General features: G+C 40.8%; 1 protein-coding gene across 1 annotated transcript in view; it reads right to left on the bottom strand.

The window, feature by feature from the left end:
• LOC139745921 (uncharacterized) overlaps positions 1–19448 on the bottom strand; it is a 199283-nt gene that overhangs the window by 81518 nt on the left and 98317 nt on the right. Inside the window, exons 10-11 of the mRNA XM_071656597.1 lie at positions 17872–17980; positions 5263–5486 (exon numbers count right to left, since the gene is read on the bottom strand). Coding sequence (XP_071512698.1) covers positions 5263–5486; positions 17872–17980 — 333 coding nt within the window. The remainder of the gene's footprint in view (positions 1–5262; positions 5487–17871; positions 17981–19448) is intronic.

The raw sequence follows: 19448 nt of genomic DNA on the forward strand, positions 1-19448 counted from the left end.
GGTGTTTGCTTTGAAGAATGTATGTGAGAAATACCTAGAAAAGCAAATGGATTTGTATGTAGTATTTATGGATCTGGAAAAGGCATATGATAGAGTTGATAGAGATGCTCTGTGGAAGGTATTAAGAATATATGGTGGGGGAGGCAAGTTGTTAGAAGCAGTGAAAAGTTTTTATCGAGGATGTAAGGCACGTGTACGTGTAGGAAGAGAGGAAAGTGATTGGTTCTCAGTGAATATTGGTTTGCGGCAGGGGTGTGTGATGTCTCCATGGTTGTTTAATTTGTTTATGGATGGGGCTGTTTGGGAGGTGAATGCAAGAGTTTTGGAAAGAGGGGCAAGTATGCAGTCTGTTGTGGATGAGAGAGCTTGGGAAGTGAGTCAGTTCTTGTTCACTGATGATACAGCACTGGTGGCTGATTCATGTGAGAAACTGCAGAAGCTGGTGAATGAGTTTGGTAAAGTGTGTGAAAGAGGAAAGCTAAGAGTAGATGTGAATAAGAGCAAGGTTATTAGGTACAGTAGGGTTGAGGGACAAGTCAATTGGGAGGTAAGTTTTAATGGAGAAAAACTGGAGGAAGTAAAGTGTTTTAGATATCTGGGAGTGGATCTGGCAGCGGATGGAACCATGGAAGCGGAGTGAATCGATATGGGTGGGGGAGGGGGCAAAAATCCTGGGAGCCTTGAAGAATGTGTGGAAGTCGAGAACATATGTATATGTCTGTGTGTGTATATTGAGATGTATAGATATGTATATTTGCGTGTGTGGACGTGTATGTATATAAATGTGTATGGGGGTGGGTTGAGCCACTTCTTTCGTCTGTTTCCTTGTGCTACCTCGCAAATGCGGGAGACAGCGACAAAGCAAAATAAAAAAAAAAAATGGTGAAATTAAAAGTGGCAACACATGAAACTGATGCCAGACAATGAGCTAGTTGTTTCTGATATTATGCATCAGCAGCCATCAAAATGTTAAAGGAGACTATGACATCCACTTGCTGCCTGATCATCTTGACCTCTGCTAGCCTAATTAAAGCCCATGGCAAAGATACTGTAACAATTGTTAATATCCTGGATGTGATAGAATCTGATGAACTCGGTGAACTAGAAAGTGAAAAAACAGAGAAAAGTGAACTGTTGAAAGTCACAACTCTAAAACTGACAATCCAGATGCAGCACCTCTGGAGGACAATAACTGGATGCAGGGGTTGGGTCACCAACCCCTGCATCCATTGGCTGTCTATGCCATATATACCAAAATAATTTGTCTATGACTTTTCACAATAGGGCTTAGCAGATGCATGTTCTGTGATAAAAACATATGAAGAACTCTGTTTATCAAAACTTTTTGATACGTTTATCAAAACTTTTTGATACATGTTCGATATGACAGTGAACTACACAAATTTTTATATATGTGAAAGAACACAGCCAGCAATTTCCCCTCAAAGCAGATTGGCTTTGTGGACTGAGACAAGCTAAAATGATATTTATCTCTGTGTAATCATGTTGATGGCTTAAGAAAAGAAAAACAGAATCACTGACAACTGGATGGACAAGGAAAAGTTTAAGCAGAAGAAGAATAGGAAGGTGATACCTTGATTTCACTTTCTACAGTAGCTTTGACTATTGCAATTAGGAGATAAAACACAATTACAAGGTGACAACATGAGAAAAATAGGATCTGTTTCTGACTACATATGAGGATAACACAAGAAAAAGTTCATGCTTTTTCAGATATTGTTTACTGATGAAAGTCTAATGTTGTGGTAAAGTAAGATGCATTATGTTCTCTTTTGTTTGGATATCATAAATATGCAATATAATGAAAAATTTTGGACTCAAACTAAGATTTCTGAGAAAGTAAATATATAGATTATCATCGCAGGTCCTCCTGGAGTAGCTAGGAGATGGAAACAGTGTACAGTATTTAAGAAATAATTATAGCCTTTTCCTTTATCGCTACCTCGCAAATGAGGGAGACAGCGACAAAGCAAAATAAATAATTTTCCTTTTTTTTTTTTGCTTTGTCGCTGTCTCCCGCGTTTGCGAGGTAGCGCAAGGAAACAGAAGAAAGAAATGGCCCAACCCACCCCCATACCCATGTATATACATACGTCCACACACGCAAATATACATACCTACACAGCTTTCCATGGTTTACCCCAGACGCTTCACATGCCCTGATTCAATCCACTGACAGCACGTCAACCCCGGTATACCACATCGATCCAATTCACTCTATTCCTTGCCCTCCTTTCACCCTCCTGCATGTTCAGGCCCCAATCACACAAAATCTTTTTCACTCCATCTTTCCACCTCCAATTTGGTCTCCCACTTCTCCTCGTTCCCTCCACCTCCGACACATATATCCTCTTGGTCAATCTTTCCTCACTCATTCTCTCCATGTGCCCAAACCATTTCAAAACACCCTCTTCTGCTCTCTCAACCACGCTCTTTTTATTTCCACACATCTCTCTTACCCTTACATTACTTACTCGATCAAACCACCTCACACCACACACTGTCCTCAAACATCTCATTTCCAGCTCATCCATCCTCCTGTGCACAACTCTATCCATAGCCCACGCCTCGCAACCATACAACATTGTTGGAACCACTATTCCTTCAAACATACCCATTTTTGCTTTCTGAGATAATGTTCTCGACTTCCACACATTCTTCAAGGCTCCCAGGATTTTCACCCCCTCCCCCACCCTATGATCCACTTCCGCTTCCATGGTTCCATCCGCTGCCAGATCCACTCCCAGATATCTAAAACACTTCACTTCCTCCAGTTTTTCTCCATTCAAACTCACCTCCCAATTGAATTGACCCTCAACCCTGCTGTACCTAATAACCTTGCTCTTATTCACATTTACTCTTAACTATCTTCTTTCACACACTTTACCAAACTCAGTCACCAGCTTCTGCAGTTTCTCACATGAATCAGCAACCAGCGCTGTATCATCAGCGAACAACAACTGACTCACTTCCCAAGCTCTCTCATCCCCAACAGACTTCATACTTGCCCCTCTTTCCAAAACTCTTGCATTCACCTCCCTAACAACCCCATCCATAAACAAATTAAACAACCATGGAGACATCACACACCCCTGCCGCAAACCTCTGTAATTTGCGCACTCACTCTTATCCCCTTTGCCTTTGTACAATGGCAATATGCACGCATTCCGCCAATCCTCAGGCACCTCACCATGAGTCATACATACATTAAATAACCTTACCAACCATTCAATAACACACTCACCCCCTTTTTTTAATAAATTCTACTGCAATACCATCCAAACCTGCTGCCTTGCTGGCTTTCATCTTCCGCAAAGCTTTTACTACCTCTTCTCTGTTTACCAAATCATTTTCCCTAACCCTTTCACTTTGCACACCACCTCGACCAAAACACCCTATATCTGCCACTCTATCATCAAACACATTCAACAAACCTTCAAAATACTCACTCCATCTCCTTCTCACATCACCATTACTTGTTATCACCTCCCCATTTGTGCCCTTCACTGAAGTTCCCATTTGCTCCCTTGTCTTACGCACTTTATTTACCTCCTTCCAGAACATCTTTTTATTCTCCCTAAAATTTAATGATACTCTCTCACCCCAACTCTCATTTGCCCTCTTTTTCACCTCATGCACCTTTCTCTTGACCTCCTGTCTCTTTCTTTTATACATCTCCCACTCAATTGCATTTTTTCCCTGCAAAAATCGTTCAAATGCCTCTCTCTTCTCTTTCACTGATAATCTTACTTCTTCATCCCATCACTCACTACCCTTTCTAATCAACCCATCTCCCACGCTTCTCATGCCACAAGCATCTTTTGCGCAATCCATCACTGATTCCCTAAATATATCCCATTCCTCCCCCACTCCCCTTACTTCCATTGTTCTCACCTTTTTCCATTCTCTACTCAGTCTCTCCTGGTACTTCCTCACACAAGTCTCCTTCCCAAGCTCACTACTCTCACCACCCTCTTCACCCCAACATTCACTCTTCTTTTCTGAAAACCCATACAAATCTTCACCTTAGCCTCCACAAGATAATGATCAGACATCCCTCCAGTTGCACCTCTCAGCACATTAACATCCAAAAGTCTCTCTTTCGCGCGCCTGTCAATTAACACTTAAACAACTAAATAAATAAATATTTTCCTTTATTTTTTTTCTGGCTAATATACTTTTTCTCTATAGAGTTACTCATTCTATATGGCACAAAACTACAAAAAAGAAAACCTGGGCTTAATAAAGTACAGTAAATGAAAGAGGATGTGGTCTGAAATAACTTTCCCAGAAAAATCTCTGCATTGTTCTAATAGCTATCAACAGTAGTATGTACTCAGGAAAAACATATTCAGACAAACCGATTTGTGTTAACTAATGCAAGCATTGAAGAACCCATATGTATTAGCATAATGAAGACACAAATATAAAGAATGAGGAGAGGGGAAAACTCAAGAGCACACTCATGCATCTTGGCAGTGTTAAAGGGCACTTCCCATCACACACTAGCAAACTTTCGTGCTTCCACAAGGTCAGTGGAGCTACCGAAGCATAATTTTCCAAAGTCAAAACACGAAATATGCATCCCTTTACCAAATTCCCTCTGCACATGGGATTACCTTTATTTCTATAGTGGATGGATTAAAATAAGCATGTCTTTACGACATCTCTATGTGGTCTTTTATCAAGCCCTACTCCATTACCTCTTTCAACAGGTTTTATATGTAATTTTTCTCGGGCATTATTGCGTGGCAGCTAGAGACTGAGTGTGAACGAATGGGGCCTTTGTTGTCTTTTCCTAGTGCTACCTCGCACACATGAGGGGGGAGGGGGAAGGTATTCCATGTGTGGCGAGGTGGCGATGGGAGTGAATGGGGGCAGACAGTGTGAATTGTGTGCATGGGTATATATGGATGTGTCTGTGTATGTATATATATATGTGTACAATGAGATGTATAGGTATGTATATTTGCGTGTGTGGACGTGTGTGTGTATACATTGTGTATGGGGGTGGGTTGGGCCATTTCTTTCGTCTGTTTCCTTGCGCTACCTCGCAAACGCGGGAGACAGCGACAAAGCAAAATAATAAATAAATATTTTCTCCACCAATTCATTCCTTATAAAACTAGTTAATTCTTTCAATTTCACACATTTTTCTTAAATAATTCCAGAAACCACTGAACTTGTGACTGAAATTATACCCTTGAAGTCTAAATCTATACACTTGGAGTGTAAACTTACAAATTGTTAGTTTTGATATTTGTGTTAGTTGAGTTCTGCATAGTGTTGGTACTACTAGTAGACTTTTCCTCTGATTCTGTTTCAGAGGCAGACTCTGAGTTACTGTCTTGTCCCCGGCGACCATAATAACGACGGCATGGGGGTGATGGCAACTTAGCAGGTGGATCAGGTGACCCTCCAGCACTTATATGCTGAGCTGGAGCTGCAGCCTGATTAACAGTAGTCTGAAACAAGAGTAACATACTTAAAAATATGTGAATGCTTCCAATCACGTATTTAGCAATCATCATCTCCATTCCTAATCCCATAGGGTAGCTCATATACATACAGCCTCCAAAAATCACTCATACTCATAAACTATGCCCAACATGTCCAGTGAAATAAGGATTTCTACACTTACAAAATGCTTCTTACACTGAGACCACTATCTTCATTCACATCAACTCTATACACAAAATGCTCCTATTGTATCTAATTCTACATCATTCCTGTAATATTTTCATCTGACACATCCCCAGCCAAAATCAGTTCTCTTACAGAATCTATCTATCTCACCAGATATGTACCTCTCCTCCTTCAACCTTCCACTGTACAACTATAAAAATAATTCTGAGCAATCTAGCATAAGCTATGCATTTTTACATGACCAAAGCACCTTTTCAATGTTTTTTAAACCATATATCTTTCTCACATCAGTAAACTTCATTTTGTCACTCTTCCTAATCAAAAATACACAACACAAGTAACTCTCTCTAATATTGTTGTTTTTTACCAATCCTGACCTATATGTGTTTATATTCCATATCCTTAAATCTCCCAGGGGATGGGAAGAAAGAATACTTCCCACGCATTCCTTACGTGTCATAGAAGGCGACTAAAGGGGACGGTAGCGTGGGGCTGGAAACCCTCCCGTCCTTGTATTTTAAATTTCTAATAGGTAAACAGAAGAAGGAGTCATGCGGGGAGTACTCATCCTCCTCGAAGGCTCAGATTGGGATGTCTAAATGGGTGTGGATGTAACCAAGATGAGAAAATACAAGAGATAGGTAGTATGTTTGAGGAAAGAAACCTGGATGTTTTGGCTCTGAGTGAAACGAAGCTCAAGGGTAAAGGGGAAGAGGGGTTTGGGAATGTCTTGGGAGTAAAGTCAGGGGTTAGTGAAAGGACAAGAGCAAGGGAAGGAGTAGCACTACTCCTGAAACAGGAGTGGTGGGAGTATGTGATAGAGTGTAAGAAAGTAAACTCTGGACTGATATGGGTAAAACTGAAAGTGGATGGAGAGAGATGGGTGTCTTTATTGGTGCATGTGCACCTGGGCAAGAGAAGAAAGATCATGAGAGGCAAGTGTTTTGAGAGCAGCTGAGTGAGTGTGTTAGTAGTTTTGATGCAGGATACCAGGTTATAGTGAGGGGTGATTTGAATGCAAATGTGAGTAATGTGGCAGTTGAGGGAACAATTGGTTTAAATGGGGTGTACAGTGTTGTAAATGGAAATGGTGAAGAACTTGTAGATTTATGTGCTAAAAAAGGACTGGTGATTGGGAATACCTGGTTTAAAAAGAGAGATATACATAAGTATACATATGTAAGTAGGAGAAATGGCAAGGGAGCATGATTGGATTACGTGTTAATTGATAGGCACGCGAGAGAGACTTTTGGATGTTAATGTGCTGAGAGGTGCAACTGGAGGGGTGTCTGATCATTATCTTGTGGAGGCGAGGGTGAAGATTTGTAGAGGTTTTCAGAAAAGAGGAGAGAATGTTGGGGTGAAGAGAGTGGTGAGAGTACGTGAGCTCGGGAAGGAGACTTGTGTGAGGAAGTACCAGGAGAGACTGAGGACAGAATGGAAAAAGGTGAGAACAAAGGACGTAAGGGGACTGGGGGAGGCATGGGATGTATTAAGGGAAGCAGTGATGGCTTGTGCAAAAGACGCTTGTGGTATGAGAAGCATGGGAGGTAGGCAGATTAGAAAGGGTAGTGAGTGGTGGAATGAAGAAGTAAGATTATCAGTGAAAGAGAAGAGAGAGGCATTTGGACGATTTTTGCAGGGAAATAATGCATATGACTGGGAGATGTATAAAAGAAAGAGGTAGGGCGTCAAGAGAAAGGTGCAAGAGGTGAAAAAGAGGGCAAATGAGAGTTAGGGTGAGAGAGTATCATTAAATTTAAGGGAGAATAAAAAGATGTTTTGGAAGGCGGTAAAGTGCATAAGACAAGGGAACAAATGGGAACTTCAGTGAAGGGGGCTAATGGGGAGGTGATAACAAGTAGTGGTGATGTGAGAAGAAGATGGAGTGAGTATTTTGAAGGTTTGTTGAATGTGTTTGATGATAGAGTGGCAGATATAGGGTGTTTTGGTCGAGGTGATGTGCAAAGTGAGAGGATTAGGGAGAATGATTTGGTAAACAGAGAAGAGGTAGTAAAAGCTTTGCAGAAGATGAAAGCCGGCAAGGCAGCGGGTTTGGATGGTATTGCAGTGGAATTTATTAAAAAGGCCGGTGACTGTATCATTGACTGGTTGGTAAGGTTATTAAATGTATGTATGACTCATGGTGAGGTGCCTGAGGACTGGCGGAATGCTTGCATAGTGCCACTGTACAAAGGCAAAGGGGATAAAAGTGAGAGCTCAAATTACAGAGGTATAAGTTTGTTGAGTATTCCTGGGAAATTATATGGGAGGGTATTGATTGGGAGGGTGAAGGCATGTACAGATTGGGGAAGAGCAGTGTGGTTTCAGAAGCAGTAGAGGATGTGTGGATCGGGTGTTTGCTTTGAAGAATGTATGTGAGAAATACCTAGAAAAGCAAATGGATTTGTATGTAGTATTTATGGATCTGGAAAAGGCATATGATAGAGTTGATAGAGATGCTCTGTGGAAGGTATTAAGAATATATGGTGGGGGAGGCAAGTTGTTAGAAGCAGTGAAAAGTTTTTATCGAGGATGTAAGGCACGTGTACGTGTAGGAAGAGAGGAAAGTGATTGGTTCTCAGTGAATATTGGTTTGCGGCAGGGGTGTGTGATGTCTCCATGGTTGTTTAATTTGTTTATGGATGGGGCTATTTGGGAGGTGAATGCAAGAGTTTTGGAAAGAGGGGCAAGTATGCAGTCTGTTGTGGATGAGAGAGCTTGGGAAGTGAGTCAGTTCTTGTTCACTGATGATACAGCACTGGTGGCTGATTCATGTGAGAAACTGCAGAAGCTGGTGACTGAGTTTGGTAAAGTGTGTGAAAGAGGAAAGCTAAGAGTAGATGTGAATAAGAGCACGGTTATTAGGTACAGTAGGGTTGAGGGACAAGTCAATTGGGAGGTAAGTTTGAATGGAGAAAAACTGGAGGAAGTGAAGTGTTTTAGATATCTGGGAGTGGATTTGGCAGTGGATCAAACCATGGAAGCAGAAGTGAATCATAGGGTGGGGAGGTGGCGAAAGTTCTGGGAGTGTTGAAGAACGTGTGGAAGTCGAGAACACATTTCGGAAAGCAAAAATGGGTATGTTTGAAGGAATAGTGGTTCCAACAATGTTATAGGGTTGCGAGGCGTGGGCTATAGATGAAGCTGTGCGGAATTGGGTGGATGTGCTGGAAATGAGATGTTTGAGGACAATATGTGGTGTGAGGTGGTTTAATTGAGTAAGTAATAATAGGGTAAGAGTGATGTGTGGTAATAAAAAGAGTGTGGTTGAGGGAGCAGAAGAGGGTGTTTTGAAATGGTTTGGTCACATGGAGGGAATGAGTGAGGAAAGATTGACCAAGAGGATATATGTGTCTGAGGTGGAGGGAACGAGGAGATGTGGGAGACCAAACTGGAGGTGGAAAGATGGGAGTGAAAATGATTTTGAGTGATCAGGGCCTGAACATGCAGGAGGGTGAAAGGCGTGCAAGGAATAGAGTGAATTGGAATGATGTGGTATAACGGGGTCGACGTGCTGTCAATGGATTGAACCAGGGCATGTGAAGCATCTGGGGTAAACCATGGAAAGTTCTGTGGGGCCCGGATGTGGAAAGAAGGCTGTGGTTTCGGTGCGTTATTACATGACAGCTAGAGACTGAGTGTGAACAAACGTGGCCTTGTCTTTTCCTAGCGTTACCTCGCGCACATGCACGGGGGAGGGGATTGTTATTTCATGTGTGGTGAGGTGGCGATGGGAATGAATAAAGGCAGACAGTATGAATTATGTACATGTGTATATATGTATATGTCTGTGTGTGTATATATATGCATACGTTGAGATATATAGGTATGTATATTTGCGTGTGTGGACGTGTATGTAAATACATGTGTATGTGGGTGGGTTGGGTCATTCTTTCGTCTGTTTCCTTGCACTACCTCGCTAACGCGGGGGACAGCGACAAAGTAAAATAAATAAATAACCCTTAAATCAGGTTTGGGTAAAACAATCCTTCAAGCAAGCTTTTTAAACATGTTACACTTAAAATTCTATTATTTCCCAGAGCTTTCCATGCACCTAATTCCCTGAATTACTGCTTTCAACTCCAGCTTTGCCATGACTATTCTCACTAAAATTCACTCCCAAACATTTAACATCCTCTACTGTTTCCAGTTCCTCCTGGACAATGATTTTACTCTTTGACCTTTCATCCCTCTCAAAGTCCAGCATGTTAATTCATTAGCATTAACCTTTTGTATTCCCTCACTACTTACATCTAAAAAAATCTATCATTCTTTCTAACTTTTCCTCTGATTTAGCAACAAAACAGCATCATTTGCATTCAAATGTTGTAACACCATTCTATTTTTTCATTGTTAAGTATCACACCACAATCATCCCAACAGGTGAGAAAGGTGGTAAAGTGGTAGTAAGAGGCAGTGCAGTTGTCAGTGAAAGGGAAGAGAAAAAAAAGGTGTATGGGTGCTATTTGTAAGGAAGGAGAGCAAATGACTGGCAGATACACACGAGAAAGTGGCAAAAGGTCAAGAAGATTCTTATTTCTAGGAAAATAAGAATATGTTTTGGTAAGAGGTTAATATTATAAGAAAAACAGGTGAACGATTGGGAACATCAGTGAAGGGGAAATGAGGTATAATGGAGATGGAGAAAATATTCTGATGGATTGTTAAATGTGTTTGATGATAGGGTAGCAGATGTGGAAAGTTTTGAATGTGGATGTATGCAAAGTGAAAGTTATGGAATATGCGAAGTGAAAGTTATGGAAAGTGTTTTGGTGAATTCACAGAAGGTGAGGTGGTGTGAGCCTTGAATACAATAAACTGAGGTAAAGCAACTGGAGTTGACAAGATTCCAGTTGAATTTCTTAAGAAAGGGGTGACTGTGTTGTTAGGATTTTCAATGTATGTATGGTTCAATGGCTGGTGAAATGCTTAAATCATGCAAAAGGGCAAGGCAGACAAAATGAATGTTCAAATTACAGAGGAGTGAGTTTGTTTAGTTTACCTGGTAAGTTGTATGGGAAGGTGGTGACTGAGAGGGTGGTGATATGAAGAGTTTCAAATTCAGGAGGGTCTTTGTGTGGATCAGGTGTTTCCTTTGAAGAATGTATTATATCTCCCTTCGTTTTTTTTTTCTTAAGTTGGAGGCTCCAGTCATGGCCAAAAGTCCACGTTAAGACCAGGCCTTCATTGAAATATTAAGAGGTTAATGAAATGGAAAAAGACCAGTATTTACAAATTTTGGAGGAAGCGAAAAAACTGTATTCTAAAATGTTCTTGGTCATAGTTATTCAGAAAGTCATGAGAAGGAAAGAGATAGCCATCAAAATGGCCACCCTTGTGTTGCTAATGGCCACACACTAATCATGTGACAAACCAGCTTGCTGAGTATTGCATGGCCTAGCTAGTGGTGTGGGAAAACAAGCAGCCAGCATTCGGAAACAAAAACCAAAGGGGTACCTGCAGAAGAGGGAAAGTGAACCAACACTGCAGTTCAGGGCAAGTAGGTCAAGTCCAGAAGTTAGCCTGGGAGAGTTTATAAGTCAGATAGCTTCTAATTTAACTCTTGTCAAGTAAGGATGCAGAGATAAAACCATCTCAGATGTGAGAACAATACTCCATACAAGGATGGATCAATCCATTGCATAAACGGAACAACTGTTCAGAAGAAAAGAAATTCTGACATCTAAAGGACTCACAATTTCTTAGAGGCAGACATAGCTATTTCTGTAGAGCTGGGTATCTAAGATGGAGTGGATGTTACAGTAACACCAAATATGTTCACTGAGTCAAGGGGTGGAATTAAAGAATCATCGAAGGAAAATTGGAAGGAATTTTCAATAAATGATGAGCAGAAACTGGGTCTTAGAGACTGTTCCACTAAATCCATTCCAGTTTCTCCTCTTGTCTTATCCAAATGCACTAACAGCCACATCTTATACATATCAGCCTCCAGTTAGTTCTTTAGAGAAACTCTCCACCTCCTAAATCTATATGAACCTTACTTCTTATTCTTATGTTCAGGACTTAATATTCAACATTCAATGCTGCTTTCAGGAAGATTAGTTTCTCATTCTAATCCCCCTTTTCTTCCACAATCAAATTAATCAAATCTTTGCTCCAATGAGCTGTAGTGACCACAGCACAATCTAGACCAGTGGTCCTTAAAGTAGGGGGGGGTGCACCTACTAAGGGGTTCACCAGAATATTTAAAGGGGGCATGAACAGTCATAGAGAAAAGTTAAGTCTGGAGCTGAACTTGTTATAAGCCAGTCTGTTCATCTCCCCTACCCCCTTCCTGTACAAGCATCTGCAATTTCCACACACTGCTTCATACATCACCAAGTTTGGCAGCAAAGACTTTACCTTCAAAACTCCAGGAACATTTGAATATCATGATCAAGATCATAAAGTTCATAAAGAACAGTGCCCTCAATATACAACTATTTGCACAGCTTTGTTATGATTTAGAAACACAGCACGACATTGTTTTTTCACACTAATGTATACTGGCTCTCAAAGGGCAATATGTTGGGGCACTTGTATGAACTTTGAGAAGTAAAAACGTTTCTGAAAACCGGGAACAGTACCTCATCCTTTAATTCTGATGAAGTTAACTTTTCCCTGGCTTCCCCAGCAGATATTTTTCAAGTCTTAAATGACTTAAACCTGAAGCTGCAGGGAAGAGACACAACTATGACTGGCCACAGTGATGCAATTATAAGTCATTGGAAAGTTGCAACTGTGGAGGTGTCGCACAAAGAACACAGTATCCTTTCCTCATCTGGATGAAGTTGTGAAAGGGAAGGAATTTTTCAGTGACAAGCTATAAACAGAAACTGAAGATCACCTTGACAGACTGGATAATTAACTTCAGCAATATTTTTTCCTAACATTAGCAACAGCAGTTTTGAGTGTAACCTTGCAAGGAACCCCATTTCCATGGAAGTTGACGAAGTTCCTGAAGCTTGAACTGAAATTTAATTCTGTAGCAAAGGAAAATTTTACTTGTCTTGGTCAAGAGAAGTTTTGGGCAAAGTATCTCTCACCTTACTAGCAAATAAGCCTGTCAGTCCTAAAAGTCACTGTACTGTTTTTAACTACTTACCAATGTGAAGTTGGCTTTCCAGCATTGGTTAATATGAAAACAAAACAAAGAAACAAGCTACATGTTGAAAGTGATCTCTTATGAGCTTTTAGCAATCAGATGACACCAAAAATTACTAGACTAGTAGGTCAGAAGAGTCAGCACCACCCAACTAATTTATGACTACTACCTAGCCACCAAAGTCATCATACGTAATTTACTGTCTCATTTGTGACATGCTGATTTAAGAAATACCAGAGGCAAAAGTATGTGAAAGTTTTGCTTTATTATTCTTACATTCTTCTGTATTCCAATGACTTTTCATTGAATTGCATTAGCATTATCAGAAATATAAGCAGAACATGCATAAAAATAATTATTCTTGTACTAATACATCCAGTAAATGTCAGAAAAGTAAGAAAATTTTTGGTTTTAGTGTAATGAATAATTTCCGATTTCAATCAATCACTGCTATGGAAATAACTAATTTTCTAAATGTTTTCTTTTTTATTATACCTAACCAACGCTTCCTGCATCAGCAAGGCAGCACCAGGAAACAGACAGAGAGTGGCCCATCCACTCACAAACATATACATAAATCCCCATGCATGCCTATGCAGGCAGAAGCAGGGGGTTGGAACCACCCCCCTCCTTATATCTAAATTTCTAAAAGGGGAAACAGAAGGAGTCATGTGGGGGGCGCTCATCCTCCTTGAAGGCTCAGATTGGGGTGTCTAGATGTGTGTGGATGTAACCAAGATGAGGAGAAAGGAGAGATAGGTAGTATGTTTGAGGAAAGGAGCTTGGATGTTTTGGTTCTGAGTGATATGAAGCTTAAGGCTTAAGGGTAAAGGGAAAGAGTGGTTTGGGAAAGTCTTGGGAGTAAAGTCAGGGGTTAGTAAGAGGACAAGAGCAAAGAAATGAAGAGCACTCCTCCTGAAGCAGGAGTTGTGGGAATATGTGATAGAGTGTAAGAAAGTAAACTCTAGATTGATATGGGTAAAACTGTAAGTGGATGGAGAGAGATGGGTGATTATTAGTGCCTATGCACCCGGTCATGAGAAGAAAGATCATGAGAGGCAAGTGTTTTGGGAGAAGCTGAGTGAGTGTGTTAGCATCTTCGATGCACGAGACTGGGTTATAGTGATAGGTGATTTGAATGCAAAGGTGAGTAATGTGGGAGCAGTTAGGGTATAATTGGTGTACATGGGGTGTTTAGTGTTGTACATGGAAATGGTGAAGAGCTTGTGGATCTGTGTGCTGAAAAAGAACTGATGATTGGGAATACGTGATTCAAAAAGAGAGATGTATACATAAGTATACATATGTGAGTAGGAGAGATGGTGTTAACTGAGAGGCTTGTCAAAGGGAGACTTTTGGATTGTTAAGGTGCTGAGAGGGGCAGCTAGAGGATGCCTGATCACTATCTTGTGGAGGCGAAGGTGAAGATTTGGAGAGGTTTTCAGAAAATAAAAGAGTGTTGGGGAGAAGAGAGTGGTGAAAATAAGTGAGTTTGGAAAGAAGACTTAGGCGAGGAAGTACCAGGAGAAATTGAGTGCAGAATGGCAAAAGGTGAGAGCAAATGATAAAAGGGGAGTTGGGGAGGAATGGGATGTATTTGGGGAAGCAGTGATGGCTTGTGCAAAGGATGCATGTGGCATGAGAAAGGTGGGAGGTGGGCACATTAGAAAGGGTACTGAATAGTGGGATGAAGAAGTAAGACTGTTAGTGAGAGAGAAGAGAGAGGCATTTGGACAATTTTTACAGGGAAGTACTGCAAATGACTGGGAGATGTATAAAAGAAAGCAGCACGGGGTTAAGAGAAGGTGCAAGGGGTGAAAAAGAGAGCAAATGAGAGTTGGGGTGAGAGAATCATTAAGTTTTAGGGAGAATTTTAAAGATGTTTTGGAAGGATGTATATAAAGTGCATAAGACAAGAGAACAAATGGGAACATCGGCATAAGGGGCAAATGGGGAGGTTATAACAAGCAGCGATGAAGTGAAAAGGATATGGAGTGAATATTTTGAAGGTTTGTTGAATGTGTTTGATGATAGAGTGGCAGACATAGGGTGTTTTGGTCAGGGTGGTGTGTGAAGTGAGAGGGTTAGGGAGAATGGTTTGGTGAACAGAGAAGAGGCAGTGAAAGCTTTGCAGAAGATGAAAGCTGGCAAGGCAGCAGGTTAGGATGGTATTGCAGTGGAATTTATTAAAAAAAGGGGGTGACTACATTGCCAATTGGTTGGTTAGGATATTCAATGCATGTATGGATCATGGTGAAGTGCCTGAGGATTGGCGAAATGCATGCATAGTGCCATTTGTACAAAGGCACAGGGGATAAACATGAGTGTTCAAATTACAGAGGTATAAGTCTGTCGAGTATTCCTGGGAAATTATATGGGAGGGTATTGATTGAGAGGGTAAAGGCATGTACAGAGCATCAGATTGGAGAAGAGCAGTGTGGCTTCAGAAGTGGTAGAGGATATGTGTGCATCAGGTGTTTGCTTTGAAGAATGTATGTGAGAAATACTTAGAAAAACAGATGGATTTGTATGTAGCATTTATGGATCTGGAGAAGGCATATGATAGAGTTGATAGAGATGCTTTGTGGAAGGTTTTAAGAGTATATGGTGTGGGAGGTAAGTTGCTAGATGCAGTGAAAAGTTTTTACCAAGGATGTAAGGCATGTGTATGAGTAGGAAGAGAGGAAAGTGATTGGTTCTCAGTGAATGTCGATTTGTGGCAGGTGTAATGTCTCCATGGTTGTTTAACTTGCTTATGGATGGGGTGGTTAGGGAGGCGAATGGAAGAGATTTGGAGAGAGGGGCAAGTATGCAGTCTGTTGTGGATGAGAGGGCTTGGGAAATGAGTCATTTATTCTTCACTAATGATACACTGCTGGTGGCTGATTCAGGTGAGAAGCTGCAGAGGATGGTGACTGAGTTTGGTAAAGTGTGTGAAAGAAGAAAGTTGAGAGTAAATGTGAAAATGAAAAAGAGCAAGGTTATTAGGTTCAGTAGAATTGTGGGACAAGCTAAATGGGAGGTACATTTGAATGGAGAAAAACTGTGGAAGTGAAGTGTTTTAGATATCTGGGAGTGGATTTAGCAGTGGATGGAACCATGGAAGTGCAAGTGAGTCACAGGGTGGGGGAGGGGGTGAAGGTTCTAGGAGTGTTGGAAAATGTGTGGAAGGCAAGAATTTTATGTCGGAGAGCAAAAATGGGTATGTTTGAAGGAATAGGGATTCCAACAATGTTATATGGTTGCAAGGCATGGGCTATAGATGAGGTCATGTGGAGGAGGGTGGATGTGTTGGAAATGAAATATTTGAGGACAGTATGTGGTGTGAGGTGGTTTGATCAAGTAAGTGATAAAAGGGTAAGAGAGATGAGTGACAATAAAAAGAGTGTGGTTGAGAGAGCAAAGAGGATATATATTTCAGAGATGGAGGGAAGAAGGAGAAGCAGGAGACTAAACTAGAGGTGGAAGGATGGATTGAAAAAGATTTTGAGCAATCGGGGCCAGAACATACAGAAGGTTGAAAGGTGTGCAAGGAATAGAGTGAATTGGAACGATGTGGTATACCGGGGTCGATGTGCTGTCAATAGATTGAACCAGGGCATGTGAAGCATCTGGGGTAAACTATGGAAAGGTCTGTGGGCCCTGGATGTGGAAAGGGAGCTGTGGTCTCGGTGCATTAAATGTGATAGCTAGAGACTGAGTGTGAACGAATGTGGCTTTTTTTTTGTCTGTTCCTGGTACTACCTCACTGAAGAGGGGAAGGGGGATGCTATTTCATGTGTGGCGTGGTGGCGACAGGAATGGATGAAGGCAGCAAGTATGAATGTGTACATATGTATATATGCATATGTCTGTGTATGTATATGTATGTATACATTGAAATGTATATGTATGTATATGTGCATGTGTAGGCATTTAAGTGTATTAATGTGTATGTGGGTGGGATGGGCCATTGCTCATCTATTTCCTTGCGCTACCTTGCTAATGCGGGAGACAGTCATTAAGTATAATAAGTATAACATATCCATATATACATACATATACACACACAGACACGTACACACACATGTACACATTCACACCCGCTTGCCTTCATCCACTTCCATCGCTACCTCTCCACACAGGAAACAGCGTCACCAATCCCCACTTCAGCGAGGCAGTGCCAGGAAAACAGACAAAAAGGCAACATTCACTCACACTCAGTCTCCAGCTGTCATGTGCAACACACTGAAACCACAGCTCCCCATCCCCATCCAGGCTCCACAGCCTATTTCCAGTTAATACTAAGTTTTAGGGAAACTAGGTGCATACAGATAATAAAATAAAACTAAAATATAGAATCAGAAGAACTTTTTTCATTCATCCAAAAACTCAAACTCAAGTAAGCAATAATTTTATTAGTATAAAGATCCACTGCAACACTCCTGCTTAAGCAATCACATACTGAAGATTAGTATAAAAATTACTTGAAAGGGTAGAGGGGGAATGGTATCCTGGATTATGCTGAGAGGGGGAACGGGCCAAAAAGTTTAAGAACCACTGATCTAGACCAAAACTTTACCACAGCTCTGTGATAGATTTACTAATGCACTATTTCATCACCTCTACATCAACTTAACTTCATCTTGTACCATTTAATTCAATCATTTCACCTTATATCTGACTTCTTTTGAAAGCTTTATGCTTTCATTCCAAAATTTATCTATTATTCTTTCTATTCACATTCTGCTTCTACATATTACAAACAAATGATCTGACAATCCCCCATCCAACATGCTCATCACCTACTCTTTCTCAGACTCTAACAGAAGCATTTACTCATGTTCTCATATACCAAATTTTCCCTGTCAATGTGTTTTAGAAAATCTTTATGTTAAACGTCTGCATAGGCAACACTCACATTTTGTGATGTACATATTCCATGCATTCTTTCACTGTCAACATTATTCCCTGAGCTTGATTACTCTTTATGACTGAAAACAATTAGATTAATTTCCCTGACTGAGCATAGTGCACTGATAAGACATTAATCAGTCACTTAATACAAAATCCTTACTGAATGTAGAGTTAATGTATATATTCTGACTCAAACCCACCTCAGGAGGGGAGGGTGTCTTTTTACCCAAACTCTTTGACCTGCTATGTGACCTGGATCTGCTATGTGAACGCCTATGAGAACCTCGACCTCTTCTCCAATTGTGATGTCTGGAACATTTGGACAAGAATTACTGTTGCATTTAAAATACGAAGAATAGAGAACTTTATCTGAATAAAAAATAAGTGTTCTGAGATCATTATGAAGTTTTAAAGGCCACTGTGGAGCAGACATGGCTGTTTATACATATCATCTAAGATTATATAATGTACCACACACATCCCAAAGCACATTCATGAAAAGCAGTTTCTAATTCATTACACAAAAAATATTCTAGTACATGGGAATTCCTTCTTTATCTAAACACAGTATAAATACAAGTGACATGTATAACTGCTTAAGAGTAAATTCGGAAGGAAGCCCTACTGACATGGAAGTCACTCCCAATTGGTCAACTCTGTGATATTCCTTCTCTTATAAGGATATTCACAGCAAACCTGACAGACCCAGTGGCTATATACTTTTAAGAAAGAAGACTTGCCAGTTCTTCATTTATATGTCTTTGACACAAAAAAATCAAGTGGAAGGGTGGGTTTAAAAATTATTCTAAGCTTCAATATGTGTCCATAAACTTCACAGCTCCCTTTTCTGTACCTGACAATAAATAACAACAGAGTAGGCAATAGTAAATATGGATGGATACAGTCATCTAGTTTGTAATATTCAATCATTCAAGTCCTCTGCTATATCAAAAGACCTACTAATCATCTTATTATCTTTTCATTATACTTAATTGCTGTTTCCTGTGTCAGCGAGGTAGCGCTGGAAACAGATGAAGAATGGCCCATCCACTCACATACACAGCGGAGGGCTGGAAATCCTTCCCTCTTGTTTTTGATTTTCCAAAAGAAGGAACAGAGAAGGGGGCCAAGTGAGGACTTCCCTCAAAGGTTCAGTCCTCTGTTCTTAATGCTAACTCGCTAACGTGGGAGACGGCAAATAGTATGGGAATGGGATTTTTTTTTTTTTTTTTTTTTTTTGTTGCTGTCTCTCGCGTTTGCGAGGTAGCGCAAGGAAACAGACGAAAGAAATGGCCCAACCCACCCCCATACACATGTATATACATATGTCCACACACGCAAATATACATACCTACACAGCTTTCCATGGTTTACCCCAGACGCTTCACATGCCCTGATTCAATCCACTGACAGCACGTCAACCCCGGTATACCACATCGATCCAATTCACTCTATTCCTTGCCCTCCTTTCACCCTCCTGCATGTTCAGGCCCCGATCACACAAAATCTTTTTCACTCCATCTTTCCACCTCCAATTTGGTCTCCCTCTTCTTTCTCGTTCCCTCCACCTCCGACACATATATCCTCTTGGTCAATCTTTCCTCACTCATTCTCTCCATGTGCCCAAACCATTTCAAAACACCCTCTTCTGCTCTCTCAACCACGCTCTTTTTATTTCCACACATCTCTCTTACCCTTACATTACTTACTCGATCAAACCACCTCACATCACACATTGTCCTCAAACATCTTATTTCCAGCACATCCATCCTCATGC

This window comes from Panulirus ornatus, chromosome 63, assembly GCF_036320965.1.
Source record: "Panulirus ornatus isolate Po-2019 chromosome 63, ASM3632096v1, whole genome shotgun sequence".
Lineage (NCBI taxonomy): Eukaryota > Metazoa > Arthropoda > Malacostraca > Decapoda > Palinuridae > Panulirus > Panulirus ornatus.